At 37.7% G+C, this 17,676-nt stretch overlaps 1 protein-coding gene across 3 annotated transcripts in view; it reads right to left on the reverse strand.

Moving 5' to 3' along the window:
- Positions 1–15,079: 15,079 nt before the first annotated feature.
- Positions 15,080–17,676, reverse strand: part of LOC148023288 (peptide transporter family protein) — a 78,810-nt gene continuing 76,213 nt past the window's right edge. The window contains exons 6-9 of one of the 3 annotated variants that reach the window (XM_087695198.1): positions 16,998–17,070; positions 16,735–16,852; positions 16,476–16,593; positions 15,080–15,751 (exon numbers count right to left, since the gene is read on the reverse strand). In XM_087695198.1, coding sequence (XP_087551324.1) covers positions 15,704–15,751; positions 16,476–16,593; positions 16,735–16,852; positions 16,998–17,070 — 357 coding nt within the window. In that variant the 3' untranslated portion in view covers positions 15,080–15,703. The remainder of the gene's footprint in view (positions 15,752–16,475; positions 16,594–16,734; positions 16,853–16,997; positions 17,071–17,676) is intronic. The other 2 variants (XM_087695197.1, XM_087695199.1) reach the window with 2 other exon arrangements.

Consider the following 17,676-nt stretch of genomic DNA (forward strand, 5'->3'; position numbering starts at 1 on the left):
TCGGTCATCTACAAATACAACGCGAGTAGGTGATTTTTGAACCTGCGCTTCACTACATTCGCACCGTATCAATCATCTACAAATACGGTGCGAGTATGTTAATTTTGTGCGCACGTTTCACTTTTTTCACGCCGTATCGGTCATCTGCAAATAGGGTGAGAGTAGGTTAATTTGTGCCTGCATTTCACTCCTTTCATGTCATATCAATCATCCACAAATATGGCATGAGTAGCTTTATTTCGAACTCATGCTTCACTCCTATCATGTCGTATCAGTCATCTGCAAATACGACGCGAGTAGCTAGATTTCGAGCCCTCGCTCCACTCCTATCGCACCATATCGGTCATCTGAAAATAGGGTGCGAGTAGCTTGATTTCGAATTCTTGCTTCACTCCTATCGCGCCGTATCGGTCATCTGCAAATACGGCATGAGTAGCTTGATTTTGAACCCGCGCTTCACTCCTATCATGCCATATCGGTCATCTACAAATACAACACGAGTATCTTGATTTGGAACCCGTGCTTCACTCCTTTCACGCCGTATCCGTCATCTGCAAATACGGCGTGAGTAGCTTGATTTCGAACCCGCGCTTCACTCCTTTCACGTCGTATTTGTTGTTTCTGTTCGGGATTTAAGGTTTCTTATTTATAGTTTTAAAATGTTTTGACTTGTCTCATTTTCCAACAAATCATGGCTAGGACAAAGCAAACTGCAAGGAAGGTGTATATAGATAGCAAAGAGAGTGAGGAAGAGACAATGCTATATCAACTCCTCAATCTTTCTCTCTTGAGATCCCTCCTACCCCTAGTTGCCCTCAATCTCCTATCATGGAATCTAAGCAATCTAGTGCAAAGACAGTGTCTTCTCCTGCCCATAGTAAGCTTCATCATGTACAGTCCTCCCCTACAACTGCCAAGTTTCCAACCTCCCTTAGAGCCCCTATTCAACAAACAGAGAAACCTCTCGACAAGGCATTGAAGCCCGTTCCCACTACTAATAAAAAACCATTTGAGATCCTTAATGTTCCTCCAAAATTGAAGCTCGTGCCCACTACTAATAAAAAAGCATTTGAGATCCTTAATGTTCCTCCAAAATTGTCTAGGAGAGCGAAATGGCCAATGATTGAGGAGGTGACACATTTATACCCTACAAAGACCGCCCCCAAACAAGTGTCTGCCCAACAAGAATGACCACAAGAGATTATAAAGTCAGAGGATGAAGTTTGCAAGAGGAAAATTGTGGTCCTTGGTTCTGTCAATCTGAAGAGAATGGGGGAGGTATACAAGCAAATGCTTGTGAATGTCTCTTGCACTTCTTCAGAAGAAGACTATCTCAGTATTTCCCTTGAGGACAAATCCATGCTTGTTAAGAAAGATATTCAATTGTCAAATTCTGTAGTCTTTTGTTGCATAAGGTAAGGCTTTCTAACTCAAAAAAAATTTTAATGGAATGATAGTGTTGTTCATTGCAACTGACATTCCTTTGTTTTTGCAATTGGTTTTAGAGCATTGATTGCTTCTCTCAGCTAAGTAATCTCTAAAACTATATTTATCGTTGATCCACTGTTATCAGTGGAATTGTTTTCAAGACATCGTTTAAACACAGAATTATTTTTCAAAACGTTCGATCCAATCACAAACTACCATTTTTTTTTTCCTTACATTGAAATGTATGCACTTTTGCAAAGGGCTTAATATATACTTCTTTATAGTATGCATTTCTTACTAACATTTTACTTTGTAGAGGATATTGGAGCTTGCTTTCTCTTGCAAGAAGTGCCCTTGCAAAATGATGCGCATTCTTGTGGATGGAGAGTGATTTCAAATGTTTCTAGAATAATAGATTCAAAGATTCTCAAGATAGATGGGATTAATGTAAGTATCTTTCACATTCTTTTTTGAGCAACATGTCTTTCAGTTTTCACAACAATTGCATTATCATCAAATTTTAGAATCATTCCATTTCTTTGTTTTAACTCCCTACAAGTACGAACTATCACTGCCCTAGCTTTTGACTTCTTAAGATACATGTTGGGTACAATTTCCAACTTATTACAATTTTCATTGCAGTGCCAAGGTTACGCCGATTCATACACATAAGAGAGAGATGTATTGAGTTAATTTTGGATAGGGCAATCACGCCAGTTGACCCCGACTCTCCTCCACTTAAATCCTTAACTAAGAGTAAGAGTAAGGCAAAAGGCAAGTCATCTAGAAAGACAAGTAAGGTAAGCTCCAAAAAGACAAAAATGCTAACACTTTCTCATCCATCTCCTCATCAGCCCCCTAAAGAGAAGAGGTCCCCTATCCAAGTCAAATTCTTCAACCAACCAAAGAAAAAAGCCACTGTAAGGAGATTAGATATCTTTTCAAAAAGTGATGAAGAAGTTACAAAGCTGAAAGAAGACAAATAGATGCAAACGAAGCAAGATCCTTGTATATCTACACTTCAATTTTGTAACTCTTCATTCAATGAAAAGTTTTTTTTCAAATGTAAATGTCATCAATGTTTTCATATTTATGGCTCGAAGCTTACAATTGTGGGAGGCAAGAAACTCATGCAAGAGAAAGAGCGTTCAACTCTTTTCCCAACTATTTTACCGTTTTCTTTGAACCTATATTCTAGGGATGTACAGTCTAGCATCTCCAAGGTATCCCTTACATCTTTAAGATTCCAATTGGAAATGATATTTACCTTCTTTTCTATAACTTGCACCTTAAGTTTGAAGGGCGTGCAATCTGTATTAGAATCCAAGGGAATCCAGATGCCTAGTTTAAGTTTGTATCTCCTATCATCAAAGCCCAAAGCAAGAGTTTGTCGTGCTATATTATAACACAGAGACAAGGATTGGGGGCATACAATACACCTCATGGTGTCACCCTTATGGTCAACCTCTCTAGATTTCCAAAGATTTCCTCCAATGTTATCTAGTTCTTCTTCTATAAAATTTCTACTTAGCCGAGATACTTTTGCTCTTTATAAGTTTGTTATTTTGAAGCAGCCCACAAAGATATGTAAGGGGATAAACCATGACAGGCATATTCTTATTGAGATCCTTCCAGCTGTCATAGACTTTTGAATATCTTGACATATTTTGAATTTAAAATTATGTGTGGTTGCCTTATCAGGAACCTCCCAAATTAGAGATGAGAGACTTGGCAATGGCAAATCCTCAATATGTCCATATGTACCCTCTTTAGACAGAATCACATATTGTGCAAAATATATAAAAATTCCTCTCACTAAAAGAACCAACGGTCTCATCAGCATATATAACGTTTGCAAATGTCTTATGAATCGCACTGAAAGTTCCACTTAAACTCTCCACAGGTTGCCGTTCAGTACTTGTTGATGGAAATATATCTACAGCCAAGAATTCGATATTAATACTTGCTTAAATCAAATATCACATATGTTATCAACTTAAGACTTACAATGTGTCTGCTGGCAAACACGTTCGTTAGGAGACAAGTGCATATCCTTGGCCATGTAAACATGTTGCACTTTGACTAACCACCCTTCATGCGTAATTTTGAAAGCAATGATATGCTCTTTCCAGTGATGCTTTATATCCTCTCTTTTTCTTCTTTTGACCTTGTGAGAGCCTTTGCAAGAGGGCAACATGGTCACCCAATCGTTTTTACAAAAGGTTTTGGGCTCCCAATTTCCGTCTACTCCTTGGCTATAAACAGAGACAATGCAGGAGTTCATTAAATGCCATGGGCGCCTTTGGGTGCCATACTTAGATTGAATTTGCACAGAAAAGAGCTCACTAAGAAAGGTAAATGAGCAATGAAAGAAGCTCATCGAGAAAGAAAAATGAACAAAGAAGAAATACTGAAAAGACTAATAAAAATATATTGGGGGTGCCAAAAGCGGGTGACTTTCAAAAAAGTCATTATTAACTTCACAACATCTTTATCATAACCAATTTTGTCAACTTTTAAAAGTAAATACTTACCAAAACATGTCAGAGTTTGGAGATTTTGCTAAAAGAGAGAAGAGAATCACGAAGTGGACTCCGCTATCTCCCAAAAGGAGGAGACCAGAATACCATATTCTTACACATGTGGCACACTCTCTTTGGCCCTTTCCTTAATCTTGTGATTAACAAAAATGCATTTTTTGAAGCATTTTTGGCCCTAATGGACCATAGGGAAAAATATCTCATCAAAGTTAGCTCCCTTTTCTTGTTTAAAATACTTTGTAATCAAATGGGCCTTGTATGTTGGATTAGGGTAACCATAGGTGCTCTTCAACATATATACCCACTTGCATGGCAATGCATTTTTACCATCTAGCAAGGAAACCAAGTTCCACATATGATTTTTCTGCAATGAATCAAATTCAAACTGCATGGCTCTTTTCCAAGAGTGACTATCACCTCTACGCATAGGCTCCTCATAGAGGTAAGGGCCTTATCAGAATATGCACCATACATAATTCATAGAGGGCTCAAAATGATCAAGAGGATGTGAGGATCTAGCACATCATCTCAAAATTGAATGTGGGGCATGTATTGCCTATCCTCTCAATCTAATATCATGATCCTACATAATAGATAGATCATGGGCCTTAGAGACATATTCACCCCCAATGTCAAATTGTAGGCATTTCAACCTATGCCTAGTTTGGTTCTCGACCATAGCAAGGAAGCATTAAAATGTAGGGAAAACTTCTAACTTTTTCTTTATAGGATAGGCTAAGACCTTATGCGAATAACTATCAATGAATGTAAAAAAATACTTTGCAGCACCCAAGGATAGATAGGCCATGGGACCACAAACATTTGAATGAACTAGAGCAAAAAACGCACCCATCTACATAGAACCAAACATCTTATGCGTATTAAAAGTCTCCTTGCCATATAAGCAATGATCACTTTAACCAAAACATGAATAATCCAAGGGTGGAAGATGCTGCAAACAAATCGAGACTTTCATTCCTTTGAGAGACATAAATCTAGGACAACAATTCCAAAGAGATACAAGTAAGGGCTGAAGACTACCAACCTTAGGTTAGTACTTTTGGAAAAGATGAGGTTGCCAAGTGTAATCTTCCATTTTGAATCACCAAAAGATACATAGTATCTATCATCATCTAACTGTCTAGGTGAGATAAGGCTTTTAGTCAAAGCCAAGATATGACATACATCATTCAAAATAAATGGAGTATCCATACCAAACTACAATCTCACATCACCTATGCCAACATTATCATATATATAATCATCACCCAATCTAACTAAACCTATAATAATGTGGTGGGTATAAAACAAATGATGATATGGGGTTACATAAAAAAAGCCCCCAATTCAAGATTCCAACATTAATAGTAAGAGGACTAAACATTAGTCAATTGAGTAGCATCAATTGAAGAAGAGCAAGTATGTAATTATATGAACTATACTCCAATGCATTTATCTCCTCAATCTCAACAATGGACTTAGGAACAATGCGATCATCAAAATACTTGGCATTATCTTGCACTTTCCCTTGCCTTTTTCATGCTTACCATTGTGTATTTTATGGTACTATGGCTCCATAGAATCAATGTTCTTCTTGTTTAGTTCTTTTGTAGGAAATAGCATTTAAGGCCACCTTCAAGGGAATTGGCACTCATAGCGATACATAAGTATCCCAAAACTTGCGTAATGTTGACAAAGCAAGAATAAAGACTTAATCTTATCCTCAAACTTAATGCCCTATGAGGTAACCTGATTGGAAATGGAGTAGAACTCATTAAAATGATTAGGCATAAGGGTGTGCCCTCTCATATGAAGGTCCACAAGCTTCTTCATCCAATAAAAATGTGAGGCAATACTTTTCTTTTCATAAAAAATATTACATATATTTCTTCATAAATCATAAGCACCACCTTCATTTGCAATGACATTGAAGTAAACCTCCTTAAACAAAGACATGATAATGGTGGACTTGCATAGCTCATCCCAACCTCTCTATTCCAATCTTATGGCTTTATTCCCTTGGTTTTTAATGGTCTAACTTGCTTCTTTTGCTCCAATACCCACCAAATTTGGGTATTCCAATATTGGAATTTATCTCCATCCAACTTCTCTATATTAAAGATAGCCCTATCATTGGAAGCATTTAAAACACTTGCCCTTATGTTTTCCAAACAAGAGAGTATGTGCTACTATAATAATAGTAAATCACATATGTGTGCACGCACACAAATATGAAATTATGTGTTCATCTTTGGTAGGCATAGGAAATATGTTTGCCTTATCAAGGAGACATTACATTATTACATGTGAATCATCATGTTCAAACAAGTGGAATCCATATGCCTGATAGCGAGACCACATGTTGTCATTAATGGCAAAGCTTGCGAAAGAAAACTCTTTGAAGACTAAACGAAAAAATAGTCATTTGTTCTTTATCACTATATTTGCATGATCTAATTTGGTGTTTTGCTATTCCACCCATGTGCTATTTTACTATTTTGTAAATATAAATGGCCATGTTTTCAATATAATGGTAAGTAAGTCTCCTTGTTATGAATGTATAACATAATAGTAAGTCTCCTTGTTATGAATGTATGACATAATAGTACACATGGGGTGTTGGGGGGGGAGGGGTTTGCATATCCTCATTAGAGAAGAACCTTGTTACCTCTATTTGTGCAGGTGTAGCATGGAACATTAGACAACTAGCCCTTGATGGTAATTAGGAACCTCCATTTGTAGCTTAGACTTTATGAATGCAATTCATGAAACATATAACTAAATCTCTAAATGTGAAAGGGATAATTTTCTTACTCAACAACATCATTTAGAAAAATGGATAAGGAAATAGGAGCAATGCATTGATGGGGTGCAACAATTCTCCATCATGAAAGCAATGAAGTTACCTTCATATTGTGATTTCCTTAGAAAGGTAAAGGTATCGAGTTTGGATATTTTGGCTAATTTGGGGACATTGCCTTAAGGGATTGAGAGTAATCATGACCATGCACATGGACAAAATGTATAGCTTTGGGTGTGTCAAGTACCTCTATTGTGGTATGAGCCTACTACGAACTTAGATTAGGATTACCATATCAAAGATTGACATACAAGAAAAGCTGCTATTTTGCTAGTGTGTCCATGCCACCTTAGCTACCTCAATCGATCTTTAGGGTTTCCATGTTGAAGCACAGTCTGGCATAAATACCAAGATCATGCTAGCATACCCATGCCACCTCATTTAGCTCGATCAAGGTTTATCACCTCATTTACCCCTCATTTACCTTGATTAAGATTTAGGGCTACTGTTTTGGATTATTTGATACTAATTCATGCACTAATGGGTTCTATAATCAATGTAATAATATGCATACTTTATGACTACCCCATGATTAATGCAAATAGCATAATTGTTGTCATGTTGCAAAGTGCATGCACTATGGTACCACAATCAAGGTAACAATTTTGAGTACCTCAATCTTGTCACCTTGGTTGCATCAGCGCACCTCGATTAAAATCTTGAACACCATAGTTGAGATCTCAAATGTGGTGACCGTGCAACTTTTGTTTGGATACCTTGAACAAGGTTTTGGACAAGTGGCATGCATGTGCAATATTGCATCTAAATACCATGATCAATATATTCAACTGTTATACAGAGAGATCTTTATATTTGTACAACATTATGAGGTCCAACACTTGCAAATGTAATATTTAGTATGGATGGATGATCAATCTCTTTTACAAACGCATACCAAAATTTGCCTTCTAGGGAGCCCTACATGTCTATTCCCTTAAGAATGTAGCCTTTACACAATTAGCCTTAGCCTCTTAAAACCATTTAAGATTGAAATTTTGATCTCTTTAGGACTCATAGGATGACTATGCCCATCCCTCCCTTCAACTTTATATCAGTTCTTTGCTTTCAACCAATTGAATGCCAAGATTCTTGATCATATTTAGAGCACATGATCTAAAAGTTTAGCTAGTTATCGAATTCAAACTTTTACAAAAAGGGAGAACATTTGAGACAAAATAGTGAGGGATTGTAAGACATGTTTAGATCAACTATCTTGCTAATGAAGTCCCTCCCAAGACTTCATCTTAACCTTGATCCTTTGATACATCCAACCAAACCTTTGTCTCAGCATAAGGACATCCCTACAATTGTGCATCCCATGTACTTCATTGTCCTTAAGGACAACTTGAGCTAAAATTCTATGATCCATTTGAGAGAACAATAAATATGTAGGATTTTTATGGGAGTTCGATTGAAGGTGCTTATTAAACCAAGAATTTGATTGAAATTTACACAAACACATTATATAAGGGGGCCTTTTAAGGAACTTTTCAAAAACCAATAGGATTCTAAAGATAAATCAGTCATTTTACTAAGTTGAAGTTTGCAAAAAATGGAATTTTTAATAATCATTTGAACACACATAGCATATAGGTATTCTTAAGAGTGAACTCCCCAAGTCGATTTCTCTCTCAAAAAGAATTTTAGAATTTCAATATTTAGCTTTCTAACGAATGAATCAAAAACTATAAAGGTTTGATCATGGAGGGAAAATAAGTTATGGATTCTCTCTCTTTATCCTACTCAATGGCATTTAAGTTAATTCTATCAAAAAAAATTAGAGAAATAATTTTGATCAAGAACGGAGAGGCCCTTAAGGGGTCAATCATGTCAATAAAGAGAATAGGGGGGCAATGGGGTATTCCTATCTCTAGAAGTAACTAGCCCATCAAGATTCTCAATAAGGGGTCAATTATCAAAACAGAGAGAATAGGGGGGCAAGGGGTACTCCTATCTAGTAGGCCTCTTAAGGCTAAAAACAATATAGAAGAAAGCTATTAATGCAAGTCATAGTTGAAGCATTAAAAGACTAAGACCTTACCAAACCCCATCTTTTGAAGGGTAGTGATGAAAATTTTCCAAATGATCTGATCATAAGGCTTTGTCTAGGTCGTCAAGATTGATTATGAAAAACTCCTTATTTGAAGAAAGTATGAAGTACTAAGAAAATGCTAGATCCAAGATAGCCTCGTGAATTTTGCTCTTGTGTATAAACATTCATTGATTGGAGTGAATAATCATAGATAGAAGAAACTTGATTCTTGTGTCCAAGGCTTTGGCCAATACATTTTATACGATACAATGATCATCGCTAATGGTCTCAAGTCCTTGCAAAATTACTTCTAAGGGGTTATAAGGATGAGCTTGATGATTTTGGTGTTAAGAAAAGGGGGAGGGGGTATTCCTCCATTATTGCCTTCATTCACTAAGTTATCAAGATCTTGTCCAGTTGGCTAGTTGGCCATTCACTTGTCCCAAGCATCACCTCGTAGATTCCATGGAACATACAAGCTTAGTTGATTAGGTTGCTCTTGGGTCTACCTTGCAGGAGAGTGTTTAGCTTGATCCATGAGGATTAACTTGAGGTTCCTAATAACTCAACTATAGTATTAATAGTCCTCTAGGGTGGTCAAGCTAAGAAGACCACTACTGCATGATCAATTGTAAGTCAAAGTGAGCAAGCACCACACTTGGTTCAATGAGAGTAAGAAATGAGGGTGAATAGAATGTCAACCCACCTACTCATAAGCCATAGTCTCATACTGCCCCCCTAAAACAGTGCTATGCCAGGATGGAAGATGCGGGATCCTAAGGAAGTCAAGCTTTAGCTCTAAACCTAGTTGTAGAGCAGCCACTTGACTAATTGAGTCTACTAGTTGTAGGAAAACTCCCATTGGGGAAGTTGTTCTCCCACTTCCCACACACGCAATGTTCTTGTACCAAACCAAAACCTCCCTTGGATAGACCATGTGATAACCAAGTAAAAACCACTTTGTATTGGAACTATCGATATTGGGCCTTCACAAGAACCATCCTCTAATTGATATAGATACCTTTCGAACTACATCTAGGCTTGCAAGTCATTGATCTTCTCTTGGACCTGTAAAGGTCTCCCTAGAGCCCCACTAGTTATCGTGGTCTTGAGTGATCAATTGCCTTTGTGGAGAGACCTCTAATTTACAAGCCTAGTCCAACCACCTATGATAGAACTTAGCGATGTGCTCGGGGATATTCACACATGCTCCTTGTATACTCTGTATGGATTCAATTCGCCAGTAATTTTCTAACACAAAAAAGCAACCAATATTTACCTAAAATAATTCTTGCAAATAGTCCTTTCAAATATTGCTTGCTTAATTACACCTACTGCATCAAAGCAACAAAGTAAACATTAGTTCCATTACTTAACAACTGCAAAAAGTATGCTATATTCTTCTATTGATTGGTTATGTATCATGATTACAATATCATAGTTTCAATCTCATGGTTTTATGAGAAGGAAAAGTTTTAGGATAGCTACACCCACTCCCCATATACATTTTGTATAGATTCAATCCATTAGCAACTTTCTTTGGAAAGCATAAATAAAGTAGTCCGTATTCACTTAAAATATTACTTGAAAACAATCCTTTTCAAATAGAGCTTGCTTAATTACATCTAATGAATCAAAGCAACAAAGCAAATAATATTTCCATTACTTAATAGGTGCAAAATGTATGCTATGTTCCTCTTAGAAGCTCGTTATATGGTGACACCTAGCAAGAGACATTGAGATGTCATAAAAGGTATCATGAGATACCTTAAGAGTACTATATAGATGTGTGCATTTCTTATTGTGGCTAAGATATTGGAGTTGTGGGCTACATAAACTGAGATTATATAGGACATATAGAGAGTAGGAAGTCCACCTCTCACTATATCTTCACTTTTGCTAGAGGTGTTGTTTCTTGAATGTCCAAGGTGCAAAAATGCATAGCCTTGTCTATTACCGAGGCAATGAGTACATTGCAACCACTAAGGCTTGTAAGTACGCTCTTTTCACCATGATAACTACACTCCCCCCCCCCCCCTCCCCCAAAAAAAAAGACTTATGGGACATGGGTTCCACCAAAGAGAGTATATAACTATACCACTCTCCAAAAGTACCACATCAATAGGGTGGGTTGATTTTTAACCTAATATATCACTTTTCCATTTCTCACAAAGAAAAGTATATTTTTCCATTTAAAAGGTGTCCAAGTATATTGTATCTCCAAATAACTTTTCATATTGTGTTTTCCATTATAAGACCTCTAGCCAATGTTCTTCTTTGTAAATCAACCAATACCATCACCTCTCTTATATTGCCCAATGGAACCACTTAAAGAGAGAATTCATAACAAAAAAGTAGACTTGCGTGTTCATGTGATGAGAAGTATAGTATAACAAATGCTCCTTTTAGTAATAATTGTGGCTTAGATGCTACAATAGCTTCCCAATATTGCTCATGAAAAAAGAAAAATATTGACTTTGGGTTGATATTTCCTTGTATCCAATTGATGCTAGTACATGATTGGCAAATTTAGTGCATAAATGACAATAATAGAGGTTAAAATTGGATTTTTGGAAAGGTCTATTAAAATATAGTATAAATTTGGACAAATATCCAAAGAATGCTTGTGTAAAATTTTGACATTCTATAATGCTCAAAACCATCAAAAATCCCTCCAAATCAATAATAATCCCACAAAATTGGTGATGACTTTACAAGGTTAATAGTAAATGCATAGGGAGAAATGAGCTTCACCCACTACTAGTACTTTCTTAACACTACTTCATAAACTTAATTTTATTTCAAATAATTGGCCACTAGATATTGGTGGCCCATAATTTTGCTACACATTGTATGTCAGTCTCATGTCATGGCTCATACTTCTAGAGAAATATGGATCTTTCGAAATTTGGAGCATCTAAGGTATGGAGAAGTTGCACTACTTGGTCATGGTGCATATTAAGAACACACACATGCCATAGACATGATTGCATAAAAATCAAGTACCCCTTAGAAATATTCAATTGGTCTTATAGAGGCATCTCTCGCCGCTCATCTGAGAATGCCACAACTATAGCAAAATCCATCAAGCAAGAAGTACAAGCAAAAAATGGTGAAAGATCATGAAGCACTACTACAATAAACACACATGCAACATGGAATGACAAGGGTCTAAATGGGTTCCGCCTAAGCCTAATAATAAATAGTGTTAGTTTCTCACATGTGAACTCCCTCTTAAGTCATTCTTATTATAAGTAGACTTTGCATAGTTTATTTTCGTATTTAAGTTCATATCTCCATCTAAGACAACCATTCACATTCGCATCATGGAAAGGCTAGAAAATCCCAAGCTTTTTGTGGGGTCAAGACAATGGCAAGGAGACTAATGGTGGGGGAGAGGACTACAAGCCTAGCAACCATGAACAGGAGCTTAGAACAAAAGGCAAGAATGATGAGGGTGAAGGTGACAAGGAGACTAGTGGTGATTGCAATAAGTACCATGGTGATGATAACCAAGACCATGGTGATGGCAATGATGATTATAAGGATACTAATTGTGAGAGGACCAAGAGAAATGCCACCAAGCCGAAGAACCAACAACCTATTTAGCTAGATCAAGGGTGTGATAACGATCCCATGACATGTTCCCTCTTCTCCTAGAGCCCATTTAGCTAGATCGAGGATGTGATAAAGGTCCCATGACATGTTCCCTCTTCTACTAGAAGCCATATGTCCACGTTATCGCTGCTACCAAGCCACAAGGACTCCCCAACAACCAACATTAGCAACACAACCGCACCAAGCCTATCAAGCACTTGCATTGTAATGTATGCAGGCACAAGCACTTGCATTGCAATGTATGCAAGCACAAGCATTCAAGCCATGTAACAATGGCATTTAGTAGCACATTTGCCTAGGTCAAGGATTTGAAGGAGAAAAACTACTATTTGGTTACTCTATAGGAGATCAAGAAGCATCAAAAGAGGGTGGACTTGTTGATTCAATGAGGACGTTTTGCTTGTACCATGAAGGAGATACTTTGAGATTGAACATGGCAAATGGATAACGATCCATAATACAAGAGGCCATGCAAGAAGAACCCATAGCTTATCTAGTTTCTTTATTCAAAGCTTCATCTCTTTGCACACTCCATGCCAACCATGTAACTACTATGCATACGTATATGCGAACTAGCTAGGTGGATTAGGGGTAAAAAGGAACTAAATTCCTTTTTGTTCTGAATGTTCATGCCATCTCATATTAATTGTTGATTATGTAATACTAAGACCCTTTTGCAACACACTGATTTGGTCATTTTGAGCAATGGTTTAAATTATGTTAAATGTGATGCGATTGAACACAAATGGCATCATTACCTTTGGCTTGGTGAGATTCCCCTTTGTAATCACTTATCCATCATTTCGGATATCCTTTGGAATACAATGTCACTCTTAAACAAATGATTAGGTGGGTTATGCAAAAGCTTCATGTTGAACATGATGACAAGAAGCTATCTATATGGGCCCTACATGTTCACCTTTGAAATGCACAATCAAATATACATACAATTTTTCCTTCCAATAATTATATGAGAAAATTTGATATTTTAGCCTTTATTTCTATGGTCATTGAGATAATCAAGAAGACTTCCAAAAGGCAAGAAAAGAATCAAGTCTTTCTCAATTGACAAGTTGAGCTCCCCCAAGCCTCGTAGCTGCCTTAATAACTTCAAAATATATTGTTACATCCTCAATAGAAAAGCATCGTTATTGCTTGCAATTGTGCACAAAATTCAATCTTAGACTCAAATGCTTGTAGCCTCGTTTTAAAACATGAATACTAAGAATTCTAAAGATTTGTTTGCTTTCTTACATATTTAAGCTCAAAATCAGATAATCTTTGGTGACATTTTAGATGTTTGCTTTCTTTCAAGAGATCTCTTCAAATAGATTCTTTTGGCAATCAACCCCTTGGTAGGATCACATCTTGTACGCCTATCACTGACCCTGAAGAACTCAAGTGTCTCCATACAAACTTGAGTCTCCTCTTGCATCGTGGCTATGCTGGCTGCCCATGAAACTCACTCGACCTCTACCATGTCGAGACCATCCTTCGAGGTACTTGCCTCGCTTAAATTTCTGGGGCTTTTTGCTGAGAAGCTATCTGGAACGGTCTAAGGCCCGCTGCATCCTTGGAAGTTGGATGCTGTACATATCTTTTACCTCTGTTTTATATAACATCGCATTACAAAACTCAAGGGTGTCTATTCTTCAAATTGAAGAGTGCAAGCCTGATGGCCTAGATAGCTTGCCGATGTAAGTCCTACATTCCCCGTGGGAGTACAGTTTAATGATTTCAGAAATACTGGTTCTCTCCCCAAGCATCGTCACACAGAGTCCGAAGGTCCAGGTTAGGAGTAAGTTCCATGATGCAGTCCTTCGTTTTGGCTTCTACCACATGGACAAGGCAACGACGTAGAGAGATGGCGTCTCTTTTATCAATATGGACCTCACGCTGGGACTTTAAGATATAGCTTTCCAGATTTATCATCCAAGACGTGATTTGTTTCCCTGCAGTAGATGATTTTTCAACATTGTCGCTGTAACTCGAGAGCAAAAACCTAATCAGCTGCTCTATCCTCTGCCAGCATGTCATTCCGAATGGAATAGCAGATGCCACAAAATCAATCCATGAAATCATCACATGCTTAAGAAAGAGGGATTTTGGACCAATACGTGAGTTAAGCAAGTACCCCAGCCAATGGACATCCTACATATCTAAAGACGAATCCACATCCAATCATGTTCAGACATGAATTGATAATCCTATGACCGGCGTCTTGCCAACCCAACGTAAGAACCTCCGTCTTTTCGTCATGGATACTCATCAGTGACCGAAAGGATTATTTCTGAGAACAAGTAAGATTTGAATTATCAATAGAAAATTGCCAGCAAAAATGCTTGTTCTGAGCAACCTTACGTCCCACTCTGATTTCTTTGCTCATGATCCAGGGTCCTACGACCAGACGAAAGAAAAAGGGGGCTGTAAAGACAATCCTTCCTACTTGACCTGCCCAGTCAAAACTGTTGTCAATTGATGCATAATCTAGCACAGAAACACGTGTGGTCAATAACATTCTAAAAGAAGATAGCGATTATACCCTCAACAAAAGAACGAGACCTGACCCACTTTAATCACCTGGACTTCTCCTTTCCTCTTAAAAGCATGGAAGCTAAGAAGGTGGAAGGTGCTTGAGAAGGCTAGTTACAAGTGAATCTTTCAGAAGAGCTGTTTTTAGGTCGAAAAAGCATCTTCTAGCCGGTCCAAATGGGTTTGGCAGCCCACCCTTCTCCTTCTAAAAGGGAGAACATCTAGAGTATTACTGGTTTAAGCGGATTTATGTCAGCCTGTCCTCCTGCCCTTTGTGCAAAAGGCATGAAGATTCCACATTTCAGGTTCCTTTGGAATGTATTGAAGAGTCTTTGGAACAAAATAAGAAGATGCTTCAATTCCACTGGCTCAATGATAGCATAAATTGGAAAAGCATGCTTTTTAGGAGGCACGGGCAAGATTGATCCCAAGAGTATAGGAGGTAGTAAGAGCAGTAGTTCTTCAACAGATTTGGGAGTGTCACAATATTGTAGTGTATTCTCTTTCTATTAGACGAAATGCTTTCACTAACAGTAGTTTTGAGGTCTGTTAACATTTCAAGTATGAAATGATTAATAGTACATTATTAACAAATCACAAGGAAGAGAAACAAATTGTGTTCGAAGTAAAAGATTTAGCCCTGGAGTCATTGGAAAGGAGCTTGTTCATCATGTTGGTTTTCCAATCTGTACCTTACCAAGCAACACTTCCTGGCTTGTATTCACCTATTCCTAGAAGATCCTGCAGGAAAACAACATAGTGATGTCAAAGGTGTGCATGACATGATGTGAAATTGTAAAGGCACAGACATGAATTGCATGTTGAAAACCATCGACTGTGCTAAGATGCATGTTGTAAAGGCACACACATGAATTTCATGTTGAAAACCATCGACTGTGCTAAGATGCATTCCTTTGTGTTTCATGAACATGGACCCTTGAGTGTCAAACCATCCCGTACTAAATTGCTCCCAACAACATCAGAACACAACCTGCCATGAGGCTAGAGGCTTACATCCAAAAATCTGCATGGATGAACTAAGTCCTCTACCAAAATGCTTAAATTAAACTTGAAAGGGAGTAAGTACTCCTGCGAGTTAGTTTACTTGTAAGAACACAATTCATCTTTTATTAGCCTGTATGTTAGGACATCAAGTGAAGTGGAGAAGGTGGTTGAGAATTCTGTGCAACCACTTCAAATTAATCTTGTTGCACTACTATTCCACTACTCTTAATTATCTCACATCACAAGAAAAACAAGTTACACCCATCCTCATTAAAAAGTAATAAACTGCCATGTAGGGCCTAGGAAAACTATGGTACATGATAACCATGCTTTTCTTGTAATGCTGACGCCCATTGGCTCATAGCGTCACCGCTCACTCTAGCTCTCTGGGCCCCAACAATCAATTCTACCCTATTTAATGGACTCAATAAAACTATTTGGCCAAGGGAACATCCAATACCTGGCATGCTCTTGTTTTTGCACGTGTCTCTGCAGTACTAGGTATATCATGATTTGCCTTCAAAAATTTCTTTTCTCCACGATCGCATGAGCCCCATCCATCAGAGAACCTGCCAGACCTGTGAATCCAGACTCATGAAAGGCCTTCATTTACATTGATGCAAGACATTGAACCTATCCTTTCAACAACCTCAAAGCATTTTTGCTTAAATTTATGTGCTTTTCTATAAAGGCTGCAGTATCTAAAGTTAGATGCTTACTGCATACTAGCCCGAACAACAAACTCTGCTCTTTGCACATTACTGTTCTGATCAAACTGTATTGTCCTATCCTTGATCTCAAAGGATATGTTGAAAAAAAATGCAATTTTCCGCCATCCTGCAAGAAAGCCAAAACTTCAACAAAACAAGCACCCATGATTTTCAAGACACTGGGAAAACTTTTGCACTACTAATTGTCACAAAACTTATCCTTCAGAAAAAAAAAAAAATTTGTAAGTATACCACAAGTTAGAAAATGTCACCATAAAATAACCCACCACACTTTTTGATAAAAGGTTTGCCTTGCATCATCACATAATCACCTTTCTCCAAAACCTGTTCATCATCGAGAAGAAAAAGCAGTATCAAAGCCTCAGAGATCCAAACACATAGTTAGCTGTCATAGTTAAGACCTCCATAATACAATTGAATAGAAGAGCTAAAACAGCAAGGTTTGATGTTAGCAAGTCAATCCTTTAAGAAACTTCAGAGGTTAATCATTTGCTACATTTCAATTTAAATGTAATTGTTAAGTTGTTCCTCTAAAGTTTGTTGAAGGCTAAGCAATGCTTGAGACAACAACATACAACACCACCAAAGACTTCAGGTAAATCAAATGATTACCCGGGTCCAAGAAATAAAGCCCTGCCAAACCGCATAAATGAATAGCCTTGCAGCAACAGGAAACTACTTGTCTGGCAGAAAAGAGCTACAAAAGAAACTGCTAACAGACTCACCTAGAATTTTGAAATCATGACAGATTTCCTATATTAGTCACATCCTCTATGCACAGTGTGATTTGCATGGACCTCACTAGGTGAAGGCCACATTCTCGCCGCAGTGTGATTTCCATGGACCCCACTAGGTGAAGGCCATCCCAGAGTGGCTTCCTGATAGAGTTTAGATCCTTTCTCACCTTCCAATGTTCTGCTGCAACATTGT

Source organism: Lygodium microphyllum, chromosome 16 (genome assembly GCF_053477565.2).
Source record: "Lygodium microphyllum isolate KBCC chromosome 16, Lygodium_microphyllum_v1.1.10, whole genome shotgun sequence".
Classification (NCBI taxonomy): Eukaryota; Viridiplantae; Streptophyta; class Polypodiopsida; order Schizaeales; family Lygodiaceae; genus Lygodium; species Lygodium microphyllum.